Here is a 22,857-nt window from a genome sequence, read left to right as displayed (position 1 = left end):
CATTTTGCAAAATAAAACAAACTCAGCATTTCAACTTAGTTTCATATACACAATTATAACATAAATTAATATAAATCCTATGTTATCAAGACAATATATTTGCCTCTTATTTTTTTAAAGATGCCGTACATAAATCATAGTGCTGAGCTTCAGCTATTTATTCAAGTAAACGTTTCAGTTTAGGGGAACACAAATCTAATGGTGTCTTTTTGTCCTTATTTTTTAGATCAGTTTGAGCTCCAGCATTTTTTAATAAAACAGCTACTTGTTCACGGTCCTCTTCACAAGCCAAATGACTAAAATTATACAAAAACATAATCAATAAGTTTTAACTACTGAATAACAAATAGTAATAAGGAAATCCTCCACAATATATTTAAAAAGGATGATTGTGTCCACTTACAGGGGTGAACATCCAGTTGAATCCTGCACATTAACATTGATTTGTGGTGAACTCAATAACATTTCAACAATTTCTGTTCTACCCTGAGCCGCAGCCCTGTGAAGTGGAGTTGCACCTAACACATCAGCAGAATTAACATTGCAATCTGCATCAATCAGGAATTTTACAAGCTGAAAAATTTTGTTATTATTATTGATATTCTTGCATTATAAGTTTTCCAATAAGGACCAGATGATGTTCTAAAAGTCATTATAACCTATTAGAATTAAATATAAAAATAAACCTCTTATTATAAGTAAATTACCTCTTTATGTCCTTTGGATGAAGCATAATGTAAAGCTGTCTGATGCCGGTCTGTTTTATGATTAACAGTTGCTCCTTTACCAACAAGAAGTCTTACAACCTCCAGCCTTCCAGCTGACGCAGCTAGTACTAAAGGTGTAGAATTTGTATCATCTACCGGATCCACAGGAGAACCTGTATCTATTAAGTAATCTACTAAATTTTCATTACCTCCAAGAGATGCCCAATGAATTAAAAGGCATTTATTCTGTAATTTACAAAAAAACCTATAAATACATTATTCCACACATCTAAAGTACAAAAAACAAAACAAATTTCAAACTATTCTTACAGAATCCGGTGTTTCAACCAATCTTTTATTCTCATCAATTTTTACTTTCACTTGATTAAAGTCTCCCTTGTATGCCGTTTCATAAACAGAACCGATGGACATTTTGATTGAGTTGGTATTTGGTAATTTAAAAAAACAAATAGAATATTCTACTCTTGTAGTACTAATCACTTTATTTTGAAATGTATTTTATGAATGAATTACTTTCGATTTACCGGCTCACACAGAATAAGTAAACAACATCATGACTTGCAGTAGCAACTAGCAGTTCATATGGCAGGTGCCAACTCTCGATTACAAAATTGCGCTGAAAGATTGAAAAAAGCGCTAGATTAAATCGTATTTTTATAATTCATCGCTAAACATAACTTCATCTTTTGTTAAGCCACGGCACTAGTCGCTTATTGCTTTTTAAGCTTTGACGCATCCAAGATTCCATGTCATCTAGCGACAGAACTGCTAAGTTGGTATCAGTCTTTATTGCGGCCTTCAACGTGCCTAAAACTTTGACAATGAACAAATAAAAGGGGTAGTAATAAAAGCTCCGATAATAAATTTAAAAATGTCCTTACTAAAAATATAATATTTACTGCCCGAAATACTAAATCTCCGACTACTTCTGTCCGACTAAAAATGACGAAACGACCGAATGATATACTTAAATCTTAGAAAAAATCTTATGACTGTTAATTGCTGTAATACTTTTTTACCATATAAAATTATGTTCTACTGATAACAATGCTTTGTAATTATTACCTTTACTTGCCAACTAGAAATTCATCAATTACATTTAATTTTTCATAAACTCTGTGCTATTTTTACTACAATGTTATACTTAAATTTCTATTGTTGGCGCTTGTCCAGAAAGTTATTAAAAATACAAAAATGTACTTACTATAATCATGAATTCTAGTTACTACAGGTACAGGGAGCAAAGAATAAAATAAAATTCAGTTTATTATATCTAAAATATTCTTTAATCAGTAGTAGAAAATGTCATCATTTCTTCTTATAACCTAAAATAAAGAGGTAGGTAAGTAGTACCTAATCTTAATAATATTTCGCGTTATAAGAATTCATTGAATTATAAGAGCAGGTCTGGATTTAGTAGGACGACCCCGTTTTCTTTTTTGTCCTATAGGTAATGCTTTCGCTTCCAAAGGCGGAGTCGCGAGTTTCAATCTGATAGCGAGCCCAAGAAGGTGTTTACAAATGTATTTTTTATAAAACTGCGGGCAAGTGCAGGATCCTTTTTTCCAATTTACATTTTCAGTTCCATTTTTTGGGACCTTGACTTTCCAGAAAGCAAAATGTTTCCTCTTGTAATCATCGAAGTTTAACCACTGTTCGCCGTAATTTACGTCTCCTACTTGGCTACTTGGGATCAAGTATTCTGTGTATGCTGTGTTGGATGATAAAATCTTTATCTTTAAATCTTTTTTTGCCCAGCAATAACCATCAGTCCAATCCTTTAGCTCAATAGTAGGTTCTTCAGGTAAAGATTCTTTGCAGCTTTGTATAGACCATTGACCAACCATCTCAGTCGCAATGGCCAAGAAATGTGAAAGCGGAAAACGTTCACGTAAGGTGTTGTGGTCTTTAATATTCCGATTAAAAGCTTCTAACGCATTATTTGTGACAGGTGAACACGGCGCTGCACCTAAAAACCAATTCGGATGCTTTTTTAACCATTCTTCTTGGAAGTAGTTAACAAACTCGGTTTGAGTCTGCCATTTCTCAACAAATGCTTGTGACGCAGCATTAAATACTTCATATGATGTAGCATTATGTAGCGTGTCTATGTCCTGTATGATTTCTTTCTGTTTTGTTTTGTGGACGGTTTTCTGAACTTTCTGTTGCATATTTTTCTTCGCGTGAGCCCAGCACATACGAACAACAGGTGCATTACCAAAAACTTCTATGAAAGCATTTATTATAGCCTGAGCAGCGTCACAAACTAAAACTCTAGGTTCCAATATGTGATCAAATAAACTTAGTGCCTTTTCTTTGAGGCCACCAAAAATCATTTGGAAATCTTCTTGACGTTCATTTGTGGAGATACCAAGGCAAAGCGGATGAAACTTGCGGTTCTTGTCAGTGGTACCAAGAACTAAAACAGGGAACCCTTGCCATATGAGTTTGTAGGTGGCGTCTATGTGAAGTACGTCAGTGGAACAAACAATGTTGAGTAATTTTTTTGTTGACAATGCAAGACGAAAAGTTGGTACTTTATCTTCTAGCACGTAATAGCTAAACACAAAAACTTCATTTTCATCATCGGGAATAGTTGTTCGATCGAAAATCCACTTTTCAAGTTCACCTAAGTAAATTGTAGCTCTTCCATACTTTTCGCGCCTTCTGTCATATAAGTAGTTATTAAGTTGCCTTTTAGAAGGGACCTTTATCCCTTCAATCTTGTTCAGAGCCTCTAATATAGCTTTTGGCTTTAGACGTAAATCAAACAGCTTATTTATTTCTCTTTTAACATTTTACGAAATTCCGTAATCACTTCGCGTACCAATCTGGTCATGGTTGTGCTCTGAAGTAGTCTTAAAAATAAAAACATCTTCGCAATCGTTCACAAACAATAAATACAAGGCACAATCACACTGTGGCCCTTTGGATTTTACTTTATTACAACGATAGAACCGTTTTTGGCCTTCTTCACTATCCCGCGTATAATTTCTTGACCAAGTCTTTTCATCATTCACAAATTCTTCTGCTTCTTGTTCACTGCACCGTTTGATTAACACCCAACTTTTAATATGACGGCTCTTCTTCGCCGGTACTGACGGTTCAGCTCCCACTTCTTCCTCATCAGAGTCAGAACGGTACACAGGTACCTCATCCATACTTCAGTGTCCTTAGTTTCAACTACAAATACAAATATTATAATTATTTATGTAAACAAACAAACGAAACACGCGGCGAGCTGTCGTTGCAAGCGCACTGCGCTTGAAACTTCCGACGTCACGCCGAACGTACGCGAAAACACCCGAACGCGACCCAAACGCCGTTCGCGCGGTCCGACCAGTTTCGGTATTTTCATCAATGTTGAGAGTTAAAAAATATATTTGGTAACCAACACTAGAAAATTAAATAACTCATAAAATTCGTAAAAGAATGATTATTTTGACATGACCTCTGTTGTCAGTAACCCAGTAATCTCGTCGGAGGTTCAGTATTTTATTCAGAAGTTTAGTTTTGTTATTCGAAGTTTAATATATTTTTAAGTAGAAATGTAATTTGATTGTGTTCATAGGTGTCAGCAAAATTTAGGTATTTTATTCGGTATGCTTTGAATTTTTTTGTCGGTATATTATTATAACGCTGGTAAATTAGAATAAAAGTCGGACAGAGATAGCTGGAGATTTATTTATTTGTCGGAACCATTATTATTTCCTAAATAAAAGGACGTAATGAGAATATATAGCTGATTTGTATTTTGTTTCACTCTCAGTTTTCACACAATATCATAATTTGCTCCACATTTTCTTGATCAAACTTAAATACATAACACGGAAAAAACAAATTACTTTCCATAATCATACGCTAAATTATTTTATTAAAACAATAATTATGTATTTAATTATTGTAATTTAGAATTAAAAAACGTTTAATATATGATAGATTATTTTTTCGCAGCTTATTAGTTATACAATATAAGTTTATCATGTTTACAGTTGAAAATAAGCACTACTATAACTATTGAAGTATTACAGTTAATAATATTTTCAGGTTGATTGTTCTTGGGGATGTACCTCATAATCTACGAAGCAAAAATGTTGGAAGTTCCTGAAGCAACAAGCGACAACGTAAGTTAATTAAATAATTTTATATTAAATTTTAATTTCTTCAATCTGAAATCGTTATCGTTGCTTAATGCTGAACATTCCTACACCTATACTTCTTCTTATATTTAGGAGATTCTTAATATACACTTATAACAAGCATAAGTTAAGCTTAAGGGGAGACATACAAGAATACAGGTATTACAGTCTAACATCAACTGTAACAGGTTTATTATATTTGAAAGAAGTCTCATACGGCTAATGCACAAACAGTGTTAGAGCCAAAGGGAAAAAAAAAAGTCTCATACGCCGCTCGTGCCAAAATTACTTAAGCGCCTTATATATATATAAAGCAAATACACATGGTAGACGTAAGATTAGTCACTAAAGTGAGAGTAATCTTTAAAAAATTTTTTTATTAGAATAAAATCATAAAATAAAATAGGCTTTATTTCGGATAAATTTCTTTCCATTACGTTTATACCAATACGTTTTGCCTTGCGTCACTATAATTTATGTTAAGTAGTACAATTTTTCAAACAATTTACTATAATAAATTGTGGAGATTACTTGTGATATTTATCTGAATTTAAGAGGCCTAGAAGAGTGGCTCAAGTGTGCTTCTTTTAACCCTGTAGAATGTGCGTACATTTTTTTTCTTGTCTATAAAATAAAAATGATCTAAGTAACGGATGCAAGATCCATAGAGTTGTAAGGCCATCGGATTTTTATGTTCATCAACAATTGCGTTATTTATATTAGATTGCATTATTTACAGCCAAGACAGAACAATGAATGTAGAAACATTTCATGAAACATATTGTAACGAAACAAATATTTGTGATAATAAATATAGTAATACCGTTGTATCCTGTTTACTGTTTTATGGAAGTAGTGACTGATATTCATTTATAATTGACTGTTACAAATATATATTCTACAACCTTATAAAACCGTTTTTTTTTTGTTATGCATCGAAATAGTAATTAGAGACCGTACCAAAGACAAGATATTTAATATTACACCACTTTGCTCTATGACTTTAATTATCTCTGATCGTCAGAAGAAGAAAAACCCAGAGTTCTGAACTAAAGCATTGAATATAAATCTCTATTGCTCAAACAACAGCGTTATCATTGTTCTAATTTTATTCACAAACAAAACGCTACGCAGGGCTACCTCAAAATATGATTACAGGTTGTAGGTAATAAATTTATTAACCGGTTACCGCTAATTACTTGTAGTTTTGACGCTTCTGTATAAAAAATATTTTCCGTAACAAAAATTATCATATTCTATAATAAACCATACCACAACTGTGAAATACCGAATAAAACTTAAATAGCTTCCTATTTCATATCAAAATAAACTGAGGTATGCTAAAATGAAAAATGTGTCATCTGCTTCTGTATTTATATTATTTTAATACCTATGGACAGGGCTCTGAGCGGTAAATACTCGACTGGGAGGCATTAGTTGTTGTCTGGTAACATTATATTCATATAATTTTCTATATTTATACGGAAATATTCTGCATTTGGTTTCGCGCCACATAAGGCGTACTTACATTTAGCAGCCCTAGTGTAGGTCAGTGAGTTTTTATTTTATAGCAAAACAGTTAGATACGATGCTCAACGCATGAAGGTATCATGTTAGTGCTTTAGTCATTAATACGTTTCGTCCAAGTGCTATTAAGTTTTAGGTGAGTAAACATTATTTATGTCCCTTTTATTATTAAACAGACAAGCATATGTCCATGGTTATTTATGTGATAGTTACACTATTAGGTATATTCAATCAAAAATGAATAATAGAATTACCCTCGCACACATCACCGCAACAAAATCACGCACAGATTTTTTTTAACATGCAGGCACGTGCCTGTCTGTTATGACCCATGTAAGGGCAATGCAACCTTCCCGCTATTACCGCCAGCATGCTATTATGGCACGCCATACAAGAGATACAGCTTGCTTGCGCATCGACATAGTCTTTATTTTTATTAGTTTGAATCTACAATGGAGGTAGTTGAATTATTTATGGTTAAGAAATTTTCATGCAATTAACACCTCGGTAAGGATAAATTGTATTACAAATACTTCCTGAGAAATTAATTGACTTAATTATGTAGAAAATCAATAATTTTTATTTTTTAATTATCTTCAATACCCGTTTTATATTTCTAACTAATAATATATTTGGACCTTATGATAACAATAAAATTTGATCAATTGTAAATTAATTTTTTGGAATCTGGATACAAATATCTATTTTGAGAACGCTGTTGTTATTGCTGTTGGAAGTACCAGAGTACCACTGCTACTGAATGCCAAATCCCTATGGTGGCAGACGGTCCAGGATGGCTGAAATCCAATACCGCGTGTGGCCTATTTAACCCAAGTTTTGTGCACTTGCAGTATAGTCTGCTGTTAATTATTAATTAGTTCGTTAAAAATGAAAATACCTTTGAATTATTTTTGTGTTCAATAAATTAATTTGGACCTGTCACAAAGTACTGTAAGACTTGTCACTACGGACACTCATACCCCTATTAGACCAGTGTCGATAATTTTTGAAACCAAAAAAAATTACAGTAGGATGAAACCCATTAGAAATGCAGGGGAATATGATCAAAATGAAAGGAAAAATAAATTACGGTCGATCCGAGTTCGGGAAGTGGGAGGGGGGTGACTTTTAAGGGGGAAAAATTGTTTATCTTGATTTCCGGCGAAACTACCAGTCCTATGGAAAAAAGTGAAATGGCAAAGTTGTAGGTCGTAAAAAGATCTACAACTTTGGTATTTACAATTTTTTCACATAACCTCAAAATTTAGGTGAAAAATTCAAAAAACCAAGTTTTTAGTTTTTTATTTATATCTTTTTTAAAAAGTTTTTTTTTCCTACGAAATTTGGTGAAAACTTACCTTATTATGTCCCAAATATACTGTAATTTATTTGATTAAAAATATTTATTTTTTCGCCTCATTTTAACTTAATATCAAAAAAGCACCCTAATTTTCAATCGAAAATTCTGACGTCAAAATTTCAGCTTTTTTCAAAAAGTCTGGGGGCTTTTTGTTCGTTGAAATATCTACTTTCTGATGGTGTAAAAAAAAATATACATTACTATAGGGCATATTATTAGAAAATGCAAAAAATTGAAAAAAACCTCAAATTCGAAAATTTTCTTTTAATTATGTACAATTTTGAGGTATTTATTAAAATTTACACTTTAATTACTCAAAAAACGTAAGATTTCATGCTTCATTGATAAACGAAAAAATTGCAAATTAAAATATACTTCTATAATTAACAAACAAATAAGTTAATAAAGTTAATATTTAATAAGACATCTACAATATTTTGAAAAAGTTGTAGAATCTTCTGTAAATAATATTTGTAGATGCCTATTTATTGCTGTTTTAAGATAATTTATATACCTGAGTGACCTTCGGTGAATTTTGAATTTTTCTTTGAATAAAGTAAATTTCTCACAAATCACTTAGAGTAACTCAGCCTGCAGGTGTATTTTTAAAAACGATGTTGTACACTACTCTGTATCTCGAATACTGGCTAACGGTTTTTACAGCTGCTACGAAATAGCAGGTAGCAGTAAGGCCCAGACCCTCCTAGGTCCATCCCCACTTCTCAATGAAATAACTTACACTGGGCTAAAATTCACCGAAGGTCACTCAGGTATATAAATTATCTTAAAACAGCAATAAATAGGCATCTACAAATATTATTTACAGAAGATTCTACAACTTTTTCAAAATATTGTATATGTCTTATTAAATATTCACTTTATTAACTTATTTGTTTGTTAATTATAGAAGTATATTTTAATTTGCAATTTTTTCGTTTATCAATGAAGCATGAAATCTTACGTTTTTTGAGTAATTAAAGTGTAAATTTTAATAAATACCTCAAAATTGTACATAATTAAAAGAAAATTTTCGAATTTGAGGTTTTTTTCAATTTTTTGCATTTACTAATAATATTTCCTATAGTAATGTATATTTTTTTTTACACCATCAGAAAGTAGATATTTCAACGAACAAAAAGCCCCCAGACTTTTTGAAAAAAGCTGAAATTTTGACGTCAGAATTTTCGATTGAAAATTAGGGTGCTTTTTTGATATTAAGTTAAAATGAGGCGAAAAAATAAATATTTTTAATCAAATAAATTACAGTATATTTGGGACATAATAAGGTAAGTTTTCACCAAATTTCGTAGGAAAAAAAAACTTTTTAAAAAAGATATAAATAAAAAACTAAAAACTTGGTTTTTTGAATTTTTCACCTAAATTTTGAGGTTATGTGAAAAAATTGTAAATACCAAAGTTGTAGATCTTTTTACGACCTACAACTTTGCCATTTAACTTTTTTCCATAGGACTGGTAGTTTCGCCGGAAATCAAGATAAACAATTTTTCCCCCTTAAAAGTCACCCCCCTCCCACTTCCCGAACTCGGATCGACCGTAATTTATTTTTCCTTTCATTTTGATCATATACCCCTGCATTTCTAATGGGTTTCATACTACTGTAATTTTTTTTCGTTTTTTACTATTTTTGAAGGCTTCGGCACTGGTCTATATATATTATAGTAAATTTAAAAAAAGCAGTGGCGCTGCAACCTTATTAGGCCTTGGCCTCAAATTTCTGAATCTGTTTCATGATTATTTTTAAATCTAATCGGCAGGTATCAGCCTCCAGTGCTTGACACACGTCGTCGTTTTGGGTCTAAGACATGTCGGTTTCCTCACATGTTTTTTTTCACCGTTCGAGCAAATGTTAAATGCGCATATAGAAAGTCCATTGGTGCACAGCCGGGGGTCGAACCTACGACCTCAGGTATGAGAGTCGCACGCTGAAGCCACTACTCTATTATAGTAAATAGTTATTTAAATACTTACAACAGGAAAAGGGAATCCTATGCGTGGTTTTTACAAGGACATGATATGAATTTTAAATTCTTAATCGTATAATCGTATTTCTACATCAAGAAAATTTAAGGAAGTTGAATACGGTGAAGCCCCGTTTGCTCATAAATTGCAGATGTTCAGGACATTTCTTGATCAAACATAGTATAGTATCAGAAAACAGACATTGAATTCTTCCTCAATTCCGCTTACCCTACGCCAATGTGAAATCTTTTCTCCGAATTATAATTAAATAAATGTGATTAAATTTATATTATGTAATGATATACTTTCCATATTATGAAATACATGATACGTGATAATCTTAAAAACTATCAAATATATGTGGTTACGGGTTTTCAATCAGATATTGTGCTTTCTAAGGTAGATTTGGTAAGTATATAGTCGATCAAATTTAGGTTTAAAGACATTTATTCTCGTAATAGACATTATAATAGATGGTCTTTTAATCTTAATTTAAAGCGCCCGTCTCGACCATATACTTACCAATAGTGCCATATCATTCGAAGATTGTCATGTCCTTTCAAATTTAAATTTTAACACAAAAAAATGGGGGAGGCCTTTGCCCGTGGGCACACAGAATCAGTTAAAGTAAATTAACACAAAACTATAGCTAAAATGTATATATAGATTTTGATATAAGGCTATAAATAAGGTAGATTTAGGTGTATCATATATTTAAATTGAGTGAAATATAACAATTATACTTGAAGAGGTTACATAAAACCTTGCTAAGATGCAAAAGATTTGATTACTAAGAAATGTGTATAGTAAAATTGTATGACGGACAATATAGGAATCAGATATAAGTTTAGTTATTACACATAATTATCCTTGATCGTAAGTACCTACCTAATAATAACTCACACACGTACATAAAAGAAATACTTTTTATTGTTTCAAATAGAATAATAATATTCTTAGTATTAGTACATTATTACTGTCCTGTCTACAATTTATTCAAATTTCCTTAAAAAAATAAACATAAAAACTTGTAAAGTACAGTAAAGTATTAACTGTATTAATTTACCACAGATGCACACTTCTAACCTAATTTTAAGACACTTGCTTCACCCGTTGTAGCTAAAAATCGGTATCATATTATATACAATGAATTGAAATCGCAAGTCTTGCGACACATACTTTAATAAAACAATTTCAAAGGTCGGGAAGCACTCGCGAACCCTTTGGCTTTACCAATAAACAGTTAACTTATATCTTCAATACTCATTATACAGTTGGAATTAATAATTTCGCTCTTTGTTACTCAATAGCACATTATGTGTTTACTGACAGTTTGGGGGTAATGTTATTAAGTGTTCGCTGCATAATATTGGTCTGAAAAAATGGCCGCACATCCAAAATAGACAAAATAACATAATAAAATTGCATCAAAATATTGTGTTTTACCATTCGATACATAATTAAAATGAATAACAATGTGGTTTCCCGTGATGTATATATATATTATATACACTTATAGCTGTAAAGTCGTAATCGTTTATCTTCATAAACGCTGCTCTGCCAAGTCATAAGTAGTTAGTACACTTTTTTCGCCAGCAGCGAAAAGTTGTGTCTATGAAATTTAGCTCCAATTTTCGCGCACTTCATCTGTCAACCGAAAAAGTTTAAGGTTTTATATAAAAAAATGTGATTGTGATTTGTTGATTTTAATAATGGATAAGGCAAATAAATCTGCTCAAAAGGTTTGTATATTTACGGTTTTTTTTAAAATATTTTTTTATGTTAAGATGTATAAAAACGTAAGAAAATTTCAATTAGATTTTAATTTTTTAACGAAGTAAAATAATTTCATGTCTATATTGTATACACTACTACGTCATCAAACTAAAAACCTTAAAAGAAAGAATTTTATCTCACAGTCTTTATTTATTTTATGTGTTTAAATAGAGTTGTTGATGAATTAGATTTAACCATATCTTAAACAAAAACTTTAGTTGCATGCATTTAAAGGATTTACGGTGTGTTTTATCCATTTCAAAAAGATTTTAATACATCTAAATATCCATTAAATACAAATAGTCCTTTTTTACATAAAAATCTATCAAAGTACAATTCACATAAAAAAATTCCAAGGCTCAAGTAACTTAGTATCGACATTATTTTTAATTATGTTTTTATATCCATGAAAAATTCTTACATTACGTTGAAGACACGGATATTTTTTGACTGTATAAACACAAAGTGAGTGGTATACGATTTTATTTTACTGAGTTTGTTTCTACTCATAGCAATTATTTATCGCAACTTTTCGTGAGAGGCAAATAGGTAAGTCCCTTGTCAGTCAGTAGTTATTTTTTTATATACTAATCATGAGTTGAAATGATTACGAATAAAATACATTTCCCGAGAATACATTTATAATAATACTGTTTACGGCAAAGTTAATATGTGCTTAGGGAGTGCCTGTAAGGTTCGGAAAGATAAGTAATTAAACAAATGAATGCTCGAATACCAGTGAGTGGTATACTCTATATTTCAATAAATGTTCCTTAAATACTAGATACAGATCTATAGAATATAGATTGTGTAGAGGCGACTCCACATGGCGTTAATACAGCTACCATCTTTTACAATGTTAGTCTCTGTATATAGATAAAGAAAAAATATAAATAACTAATACATACGAACTACAATTTCTCTTATTAATTTCGGTTTCCTATAAATATATGTATTTGAATAAAATGTATGTATTAGATTTTTTAAAATTCTATTAATAATTATTTGACATTAAAAAAAAAATGTTTTATGTAAATGTATGTTTTAATAAAGTATATTTTAATTGCTGTATTTTCTGCAATTAGACCATCTGGACTATTTAAATTATGATGGACTACATATTTAATAGTATGTGCGGAAAGAGAACAGGCCGCAGTATGGCGGTAATGCGATCTACTGTAATTCTTAATTAATTCACAAAAATATACATTTTATTTCTTCTTATTAAGTACAGAGATATATATTCTTATATATAATGACGTTGCTATATTGTCTTACAAAAATAATTGAGAACTGCTGCGACCTCAAATCCTACATCATCGGTTCCCTTTCCGTACTGATTCTAGGAGTATATTAATATTTAAAAATATAAATATTGCTAGAAGTTTAGTAAATATGTATAATTTTTTTAGTATAGTTTAATTCCTAACCGGTGCTTCTTATGGTAATCTTATATTTAGTTTCTATAATATAAGCCAAATACTAAATTATTCTAGTACATTATTAGACTTTAGGAAAATATGTATTCAGAAACGAGATTGACTATTGCAGGAAGAAATGAGAGACGAGTTCGGGTACATCTCTGAATTTTTCCCTGACACTTACTTCATAGCCAGCCAAATAACCTATTGCATACATTTCCTATTTATAAACAAATAAACATAAAAATCAAATCAGTACGAAATATAAAAAAAATATATGTATACTAATTCGAAGCGAAGAACCAGTACAATAGATGTAGGTATATAAATTTGAAGCTTGAGGTATCTACTTCTTTTGCTACGTCTACACATTCGAAGTCTTTTTAGGAAGGAATTTGAATCAGTCACCCACGTATTCCTGGATTGCGAGGCTGTGGCTAAACAACGTACGAAAATCTTCGGAACAGTGAGGTCGCTCCGTGAAGCCTGTGAAGTGCCCAGGAGACTTCTGTGCTTCTGGAAGGAGCTAGGCTGGCTTAAGTAGCCAGGGCTTTACGTCCTTGGGTAGAATGCCTAGCGAACCCTGAGGGCCCATCTTAAGGGCGTGTGATGGGCTGAGGTGTTTTTAGTGGGTAGGGTCTCGCTACCCCTCTGAATAGCAGAGGGTTTTGAGTTTAGATCCAGCCCCACAGTCCCCGCGTCAAGTTCGATATTCTTGATGCGGGCCTGCATTAGTGCATTTCCACCTCAGTAAAAAAAAACAAAGCCAGGGCTTTACGCAAAACGGACCAAATCTGAGTCTAGTTGCGGGAATTGAGCCCACCTACCATATCATACGATACCATAGGAAGGAATTTCAGGTCTTTTACATAGCTAATACAGTATTCACGCTAATGTTACATTTATCGAAGCAGGAACACGTTCTCAGGCCTTTTAATAACCACTGTAGGACAATAGCGATGACGATGGAAAATCATACTTTGAAGCCAACCAACCTTGACGTAGCTTTGAATATGAAAAACTGTCATTTAGCTAATAGCTGAGCCATTGACTTGGCATTAAATATAGGTTACATTATTGTTAAATCGTCATCACAATAAAAAAAATACATTAACATTATTCAATCTACAATATATGTCGATTAATGAATTTTTGTATTAAGTAATATGTTGGATACTATCTGACCTGGCAAACGTCGTTTTGTCATGTATATCATTTATAATAAAAAATAGGGGTTGATCGTAGAGGGTTGAAAATTTAGAGTTTTGTATGTATTTTTTAATGCTGTTGATAAAAAAATAAAAATTTATCTAAAAATTTAAAAAAAACTAAGCGGTGGACTACCCTTAACATTAAGGGGGATGAAAAATAGATGTTGTCCGATTCTCAGGCATACGCAATATGCACACAAAATTTCATGATAATCGGTCAAGCCGTTTCGGAGGAGTTTAACCACAAACACCGCGACACGAGTATTTTATATATGTATAAGATATCTGCTCGCTTGATGTGATATCGCCGACAGCGAGCTTTCAAGCAGTGTCACATGTCTACGAAAAAAGTGTGATTAAACATTGTCAGAACTTAAGAAGGCTCACATTGCCGTTGAAGAATTGTTACACTCGTTTGAAGCGTCCTTGATGAAAGCTGATATATAAAACATTCGTTTCTATACAAATATCTAGAGAATTGTTTACATTAATAAATTTAAGACTTTATCAAAAGAAGGTAGACCTGTATATGATATTTTTGGAATTGGCTGAATTTAATGTATGTCCTCAAATTTCCAAAAACTTCTAAATGATGTTCTTTATGGCGATCTTATTTCTGGAGGGGACATGTGTAATACCTATTATAAGCCATTTAAAGTCTTTGTCTTTTAATGCGCTTCCTTGTTTTCTGTTATTTATACATAAATTGTTTATCTATGTAATCTGTGTTGGCTTTCTGTATTGTCTTAGTATTTTGTATTATAATATGTATAAGTATAAGCTGTTAGATATCTTATAATTAAATAAATAAATAAAGTCGATTTCATTCTTCCAAATTAAATCTAGGCCTTACGATTCTCGAGTCTTAGTCATATCGGTTACGTTGTTTTTCTTCAGCGTACCAGCAAGTGTTAATTGCGCACATATATATTATACATTGCAATCCTAATATACAGTGTTAAAAACGCTAAACAGCGCTTCATACGTAATCTGCCACTCTAAATAAATTAAATATTCCCAGATATCCGAGGCCAGTTTCGTGACAAGCATAGAGGAGGCTGCACGGATAGACCAATGCACACAGACGCCACCCAGCGGCAAAGTGAAGGCTAAGCTGCAAAGATTCAACACCAGTGATCACATCTACGACAGACATAGGCCATACAAAACAAAGCAAGAAGTGCGACCGAAGAGTTTGGGACTGTGCGACTCATATCCGTTCTTCGGGAAACCACCCAGCTATGACGGGAGTCATGTTAAGTAAGTGTTTGGGTATAAAAGGCCCATTTCCTCTCTCTGTTAAATCCAGATAGGGCAGAAAAGTCAAAATTTCCTATTTAAATTATTTTCATTAGGACCCAGTTGACATTGGTTAAAGATGTATCTTGGAGTTTGCAAGATTCAGATTCTTGCGCTTGCGCCGATACTCTTTAACTCTCAATAGCGATCCTGACTTCAAAATCGAGTTTTTGTACCATGCGACCCGAAGGATGCGAGACAACTACTTCAAAATTGCATATAAAATGCCCTACCATTTTATCGGTATTCCTATTGGAGGTTATACAGTATCAGTGCTCATGATACTATAGTCGTGTTGTAGAGACGTGTACATCATAGCATGAGTGTGAAGGAATGGAAATGCCCTTGTCCCTGCGCACACTCTTGTACTCTTCTGTGTGCTTGGCCAGTCCGTGAAATATTCGAACATTGCGTAGGAGTCTCTAAGATATCGAGTACATATAAAAAATGACACCTTTTTAATTTTGCAGTCTATTATTTTACGCCCACGGGGCTGACGTACAATTCTACATAAACTAAATCAGTTTTAACCGCTGATTTATTTATAGATATTTGTTCGTTGTCTCTTGACCAATTCTTCTTTGGTGTGATGAAAGTAGTCAGAGAGTAGGGATTGCGCGGTGTGATAGAAGTATAGAATATATCTATACCCTATCTATCTATATCTCGAGATATCTATATCTCGGACACGAAGAATCGGAAGTCTATTAACTATAATGATCCTTAATTTAACGACAGTTATTGTTGCCCAGTAGCGTCTTCTTATGTAATTGGAGAGCACGGGCAGCAAATTAGGATCCAGTTTCATTTCTAGTTACGCAGGGCCGTCAGCAACAAAAGCTTTCTTTAGAATAGTGTGCTAAAAATCTTATAAGCACATGACAGAAGAGAAGTGTTAGGTTTACGAAAGGATGTCAATGGATTTTACCCTTATTAAATCATTAAACGTATTTGCGGTTTTTATTTCGTTTCAAATAATATCACTAAATAGTCTAGTACTTATTTTATTGTCTATTATAAGACGCCTTATAATAAGTAATAAAAAGCATATTATTTGTATATAATACACAATGGGTTAAGTCATAAGACAATAATAAGAGTAGGGTAATGACGATAGAATTTTTAGGCCACAAATTTAAATGGAACGACAACTCTAACGAAAAAGGTATTGATTATCTGACCTTTCCACAACTAGTCAAATTCAATCTCGATTCATATATTTTAATATTAAAAACCTTTATTATTTTGGTTGATTATTTTTGGTTGATATTAATCTCAGAACCTTCATTTTTTTAAGATGATATATATATATATATGAAATATGGGTGAAATAGACTTGGTGTCTTCTGATGTTAACATTCAATAAATTTTATACGTACGGTAGTCAGACACCCCTGAGTGTGGTCAAAGACAATTAAAATGAACGTTTAAAAGTTACTTTGTTTAATTTAATTGTTTTTGGTTTGGTGTAGATCCACTAGGGTCTTAGTCAAGATCCCTTAAAATTAGTATATTATGTAGAAAGTCGGCAACTAAATTTGTATGAAAATGACAGCTCGTGTTGATAAATTTTTATACAAATTTAGCTTTCGACTACACACACTACTTAACAGTAGATCTTGAGGTGATCTTGACTTACCAACTACTAGTGCCAAGCTCATTTCCACCTCGCTTACAACGTTCATACCATCGCACGATAACAACAGCAATTATAACTAAAAATATACTATTAAATTATTCATAGTATAAGTGATTATTCATAATCGTGACAGTGGTGAACAGTAAAATCAACAACGTATTAAGTACTTCAAGTATTTCCTAGTACGGTATTAGGTACGAGTTAACCAATAATTATAAATTTCACACTATTATTTCCAAGGTTGGTAAAATTGCCAATTACAGATCTACAATGTACTATTGTGAAGTATATTATTACATCAGATCATACGATGTATTCAATACCCTATCAATATCAGAAAATATGAATTACAATATTTATCACTTGTAAAGGATCAAGTATCTCTAGTCAGCGTCTATAAAAGATAGAATTATGTATATAACATTGCGTTTATTTCTTACCCTGTTTGAACATTTAAAATAGTTACCGAACATTTTAAAAATATTTTTAAAGTCACAATTATTAGCTAGAAAGATACAAAACTGTTTTAAATCTCTACTGCATCAACAAAACCTGTATGAAACTTTGTCCATTCTTAATTAACATTATATTAATAATAATAATTTTAAAAATCTGACTTATATAATAAGTCAAAAATATAATTGTAGTTAATTCTAATATACCTAATAACTAACCTAATAAAATAATTATTAAAAGGAGTCCTTTTAGACAAGGTTCCGAAGATACTGGCAGCGTTCCCCCTTTGAATAGCTAAATTCTTAATTTATTTGTTGGCGACGAAATCGTATTAAGATATAAAACTTATAAAACTCGTAAAACATTTATTTTCAGCAGATTAAAGCCGACTACAGAAAGCCCGACAATATCAGTGACCGCTCCCCACAGTCTGGAATACGATTTTACCAAAGGCAGTAGCACACCCAATGGTAGTATAACGCCCAATATGGCCAGCAAATCTGCGGCGACTGTACTGCTAAGCCCTGGTTACATGCCTTGCCAGTGCAATCAGTCCATTAGAGTGAGTATTGCAAATATTTATTGTAGTACGCGGTCACGAAAAAGCTCGGGTATTAAATTTCTTTCGGCGCTTGCCTTGGCTTTTACAAGTTGTGGGGAAGTAGGCGCAACCTACGACATGTTCCTTCCTTATCTGATATGAGAGGGTTATTCAATTATCAGTCTAGTTGAAACAAATTTGTAACCATAATTAGACAGAAAAAGAAAGTTTAGGTACTTTAGCTAAAACAGAGCAAAAGACTTTTTTAATTTTCTATGAATGAGGGTAGTCTCTACAAAGTGAGATTTTGTTTATTTTAATTTAAAATATGAATTTCAAACACTTTATCCTTATTAAACGCGGTTTAATTCCGAATTATTATTAGAACACTATGCTATATTTATACGTTTATAATTATAAAAAAGAAATAATTACGTCCTTAAAAGACGGACAATTTAAAATCATCCTTAAAAGTTAAAATCTCTATGATTAATATAGAGTGTAAGCGAAGTGGCCCTAGCGATGCCTGGAAATAACTGGAACGATGAGGCGCTGGCGCCTGGGTCGCCAGACGGATTGTCCTGGCGAAGACTACATATGTCCAGAGCAAAACTGAAAGCCACAGCCACGACGTCCGAATTGTTGTCTGGTATATATAACTTTTAGTACTTGCACAAGTTAATTTTAGTTGGCGCCCTAGTTTCTTTTTAAAGAACCTTATTTTTAGTTAACTTTCATAGTATATATGCTAAAAGTAATCATTAAGACCTTGGACAAAGTTTAGTGATATTTAAATCTCATAAAAATATCGAATATCTCAGTAGTTACAAAAAAGCGGGTAGTCTAAAAAGAATGTATTATTTTACCTCCCGTAAACGGTCACGTCACAAATTGTTTCAATAATGTGCTCTCGAAGTTAATTTTTATACGCTTTTTTTGATAAGTTCATAATAGATATTTTTTACCAGAAATAAATTCGAACGACAGATATTTTTTTTAAATCTGATTAGTATACAAAATTATAAAGATGTTTTTCATAAAAAGAAATCAAACGAAATTTTCAAAATCTTTTATATATCTACTATATAGATATCATTTGTATCTCATATCGTAACCAGTTCTATAATCACATATAAAAGATTGCTACTTTTTTTCGTAAGAAAATTCGCCCAAGAAAATTCATTATAAGATTTTAAGTACAGGTTAAACCTAGTTTAAACGCTAGTTCTCATAGATCTATATTATTTAGCTTAATCATAGTGAATATAGTATATAGAATGTAATGTTTGTTTTGAGTTAAATAAAGTAATTTTTATTTATTTATTTTTTATTCTCCACTTCAGTGATAACGCTATTTAACATTAATTTCATTTATATTTGCCAAACCTTGACTAGTCTTCGTCGCTACAACGCTTTTCCACTTCCAGGTTTTGCAATGGTAGCTATGGTCGAACTACAAATAAACGAACCGACCAACGTCCCAGAGTGGCTATTCGTTATGTTCGCGGTGTGTACTACAGTATTAGTTGCTGTTCACATCTTCGCTTTGATGATATCCACGTATCTTTTACCGAATATCGACGCAGTGAGCAAAATGGAACCAGGGTGTCCATCAAGGGCGCTTCGGGAGTCACCGCACGAACGAATGAGGGGTTTCATTGAGCTGGCTTGGGCGTTTAGTACTGTTTTAGGTAAGTTTTTCGCTAGAAATGTCAATGTCAGTTCTCTTAAGCCTCCCATACACTACGATGTAACACGATGGTTTTCATCGTCACAGAAAAACACCTCAGTTTTCATCGTGCTGCATCGTCAGTTATACACACTTCGTGTTGCAAATCGAGTGATGCTTCAGTTTTAGTTAAGTTTATTTCAGCTTAGGTATAGTTAATTTTTTTTCGTATACCATGAATTCGACGCAATTGATAGCAGTGGCTGTGGCAAGTGCTATTTTATCAAAGAAAAATACTAGAAAACTTTCGATATGGACGAAAGTTAAAAAAAAGAAATGAGAATTTAAAACTCTAGCATGACACATGCGCGCAGTAAATAAACACGTCGGTTATTGTCGGAAAGTCCACACATTACGATTTTAAACGAAAAACGGTAAACACGTCGTGTTAAAAATCAAGACTCTGCAGAAATAAAAACCGTCGGATTTCGTTCCACACACTTCCGTTTTCACCGACGGTTTTTATCGCAACGATGAAAATCATCGTGTGTATGGGAGGCTTTATACTATTAATCCATTACACACGAAGTAGCGGGCAACTAATCTAAATAGCGATAGTGGCAATTATGTGATGAATGAATAAGATTTATGAACACTTAACAAGCATATTATTTACAACTCCAATAATACTTTAGTTTCGACCAATAGTTGTAGATATACTAAAGCTTCAAGTACAAGTAGGATACCGACAATATAGGCGTAAAAAAGCATGGGTACAAAAATGGCAATGAAACTACTAAAACAAACCAATAAACATTACGACTACGTTAAGTAGACAATAAACGCAAGTGTGTAAAAATGGCGTCATAATTTGTTTGTAAATATGACCTTTTAAAATCGGTAAATATTTTAAAAGAGTTAAACTCGTTAATATTTCATTCGTTTACAGTTTCTTTATTGTTTATTAGTGATTGCTCTGTCACAATTTGCGTGGCATGATATCAAGTGTTTTCGTTAAAAAATATCATTGTTTGAAAAATGTTAATAAATATCAGAATCTATAATAAATCGTCATGTGTTTCTTGTAATCATTTAATACAAGTAGGTGATTATCCTTCTGTGCCTGACACATGTCATTAATTTTCACATCGATTTCGCACAGTCATAATTCGAACTAGTAGGTATATACTATATACCTATACGTATACCCCTGGGAAGCTGTAATGCAAATTTGCCTAATATAATACACGAGGTGATCAAAGGAACGGCTGATATACCAAGCTAAAAGAGTATTTTAAATTCCCGTATAACAAGACGCACAACCTCAAAGATGACCATCACACGCTGAAGCCACAAAGGCTTCAGCGTAAAGAGTAGTACTCTCTTAACAAAGTCGCTTCCACCATCTACATCGCCATCTTGTGATCCTACGTTTTTTCTATGAATTATCGCCAATTGATTAATAATGTATTTTCAGGTCTCTTCCTATTTCTGGTGGAAATAGCAATACTCTGCTGGGTTAAATTCTGGGACTATTCGTTCGCAGCCGCCACCGCAGCCACTGTTATTGTTATACCAGGTAAAATTTACATGAAATATTTTCATAAAATATATAGTCGTTACTTACAAACTCTAGATCTTTCCACCTCAAAAACCAACATGTTAGATTATCATCACGCGTTTGGAGTTCAGCCTGCCTGACATTAAAATCCATTGATTTAAATGCACAGGTTCAGGCAGTGGTTGTAGCAAAGGGGGTGCGGCGGGGGCGGGCCGCACCGGGTTCAACTTTTTTGGGGTGACACCCACCCGGTCTCTCAACTTTAAGAATGTACAAACAAAAAAATAATCGCTAGCATATAAATTTCTTTTTCAGGGAATCCATCACTAGTACTAGCTTAGCTTTATGTAAAATTCGGGGATTCCCGTAAAAGAGGCTGACGCTGTCGTAGGGGATTCCCCGTCCCATACTCGTGATCTTGTATAAATGATCCATGTCCTTTATCGTATAAAATTTATTGCTTTTTACTTCCGTACCGGGTGATACCCAAGGAAGCTACGCCAGTGGGCTCAGGGTTGACTTGTTGTTGATCACGCATCTTGTCTGTAATATTAGTTTAACACACACCCACACACACAAACAGACCCGACAAACTACTTTGGAACTGAGAAATAGTTACTAATTAAATTGCTGACATCTGACATTTGAAAGGAGAATAAATTATTTAAATTTGTAAATTTTTGACGGATTTTGGATTATCCGTTATATGTAACTGAATGATATTTTTCTTGCAGTTTTAATAGTCTTCGTGGCATTCGCGATACACTTCTACCATTCCCTGGTTGTGCAGAAATGCGAAACCTCCGTCCAAGATATAAAACAGCTGGAAAATATGAAAAGAGACCTCGACACTGCCACTGTTAAGGTAAACATGTACCCCTGAAGCCATTTGTGATTTTCGAGATTTTTAGAATGATTTAAAAAACCTTTAATTTTTTTTTAAATTAAAACGTTTGAATCCTTTACCCTAACGCATGTTAAAAAAATTCAATTAATAACATATTGTATGGAGACAAGATTAAGTACCAACTATGGGTTTCAAAGATTGTATTGTATATAAATGCGTCATATTGGACATTTTTAGAAGATGGCTCTTATAAACTTCTGTATCTGACTCGATAAATTCTAAAACAACGACAAAACGACTATTTATAATCTCTTAGTTAAGTGTTATTTAATATAAAACAAACACTAGAGTGCGTCTTAATAAATTCAAGCATTGTGTTTGTTCAATAACTAAAATTAAAAGTATTTTTTAAAACAAAACATCACGGCTGGTCATTAACCAACTAAAAACAAATGACAGTCGGTTTTCAACAACTCTGAGTATGATTAAGTCTGCAATAAATTCGTCAAATATAACTAAGTTTTAGCGTAGCCATTGATATTTTCATATACATTTGTTGTGTACTTAGTTAAACTCATGTGAGAACAATTTTGTGCCGGCCACATTTATTAAGCACCAAACTTATCATTTTAAACTTGATAAGTCTACAAATTGAAGGATATGACGCCCTCTAGTGTTTTATAAATATATTTTTAGGTGTTGC

The 22,857-nt window shown here is 32.6% G+C and overlaps 2 protein-coding genes across 4 annotated transcripts in view; one reads left to right on the top strand and one right to left on the bottom strand.

The window, feature by feature from the left end:
- Nucleotides 1-22,242, top strand: part of LOC111000550 — a 32,430-nt gene extending 10,188 nt beyond the window's left edge. The window contains exons 2-8 of one of the 3 annotated variants that reach the window (XM_022270141.2): nt 4,776-4,852; nt 15,164-15,402; nt 17,915-18,098; nt 18,576-18,726; nt 19,505-19,768; nt 21,224-21,325; nt 22,042-22,242. In XM_022270141.2, coding sequence (XP_022125833.1) covers nt 4,793-4,852; nt 15,164-15,402; nt 17,915-18,098; nt 18,576-18,726; nt 19,505-19,768; nt 21,224-21,325; nt 22,042-22,190 — 1,149 coding nt within the window. In that variant the 5' untranslated portion in view covers nt 4,776-4,792 and the 3' untranslated portion in view covers nt 22,191-22,242. Of the gene's footprint in view, nt 1-4,775; nt 4,853-11,314; nt 11,477-15,163; nt 15,403-17,911; nt 18,099-18,575; nt 18,727-19,504; nt 19,769-21,223; nt 21,326-22,041 lie in introns of those variants that run through there. The other 2 variants (XM_022270060.2, XM_022270221.2) reach the window with 2 other exon arrangements.
- Nucleotides 26-1,299, bottom strand: LOC111000889 (26S proteasome non-ATPase regulatory subunit 10). The gene is made up of 4 exons (XM_022270525.2): nt 1,038-1,299; nt 708-953; nt 404-573; nt 26-296 (listed from the first exon to the last, which is right to left on the bottom strand). Exons 1-4 carry the CDS (start codon nt 1,137-1,139, stop codon nt 158-160), a joined length of 657 nt encoding a protein of 218 aa, XP_022126217.2. The 5' UTR covers nt 1,140-1,299; the 3' UTR covers nt 26-157.
- Nucleotides 22,243-22,857: the final 615 nt, after the last annotated feature.

Source organism: Pieris rapae, chromosome 14 (genome assembly GCF_905147795.1).
Source record: "Pieris rapae chromosome 14, ilPieRapa1.1, whole genome shotgun sequence".
Taxonomy (NCBI): Eukaryota; Metazoa; Arthropoda; class Insecta; order Lepidoptera; family Pieridae; genus Pieris; species Pieris rapae.
This window is presented reverse-complemented; position numbering and strand designations above follow the sequence as displayed.

Bases quoted from the DNA above. Each gene is read 5' to 3' on its own strand.
- LOC111000889 (XM_022270525.2), bottom strand. From the start codon at position 1,139: ATGTCCATCGGTTCTGTTTATGAAACGGCATACAAGGGAGACTTTAAT. The intron at 954-1,037 runs GTAAGAATAGTT...TGTAAATTACAG, and splicing joins TGGTTGAAACACCGGATTCT to AATAAATGCCTTTTAATTCA. The intron at 574-707 runs GTAATTTACTTA...AAAATTTTTCAG, and splicing joins CATCCAAAGGACATAAAGAG to CTTGTAAAATTCCTGATTGA.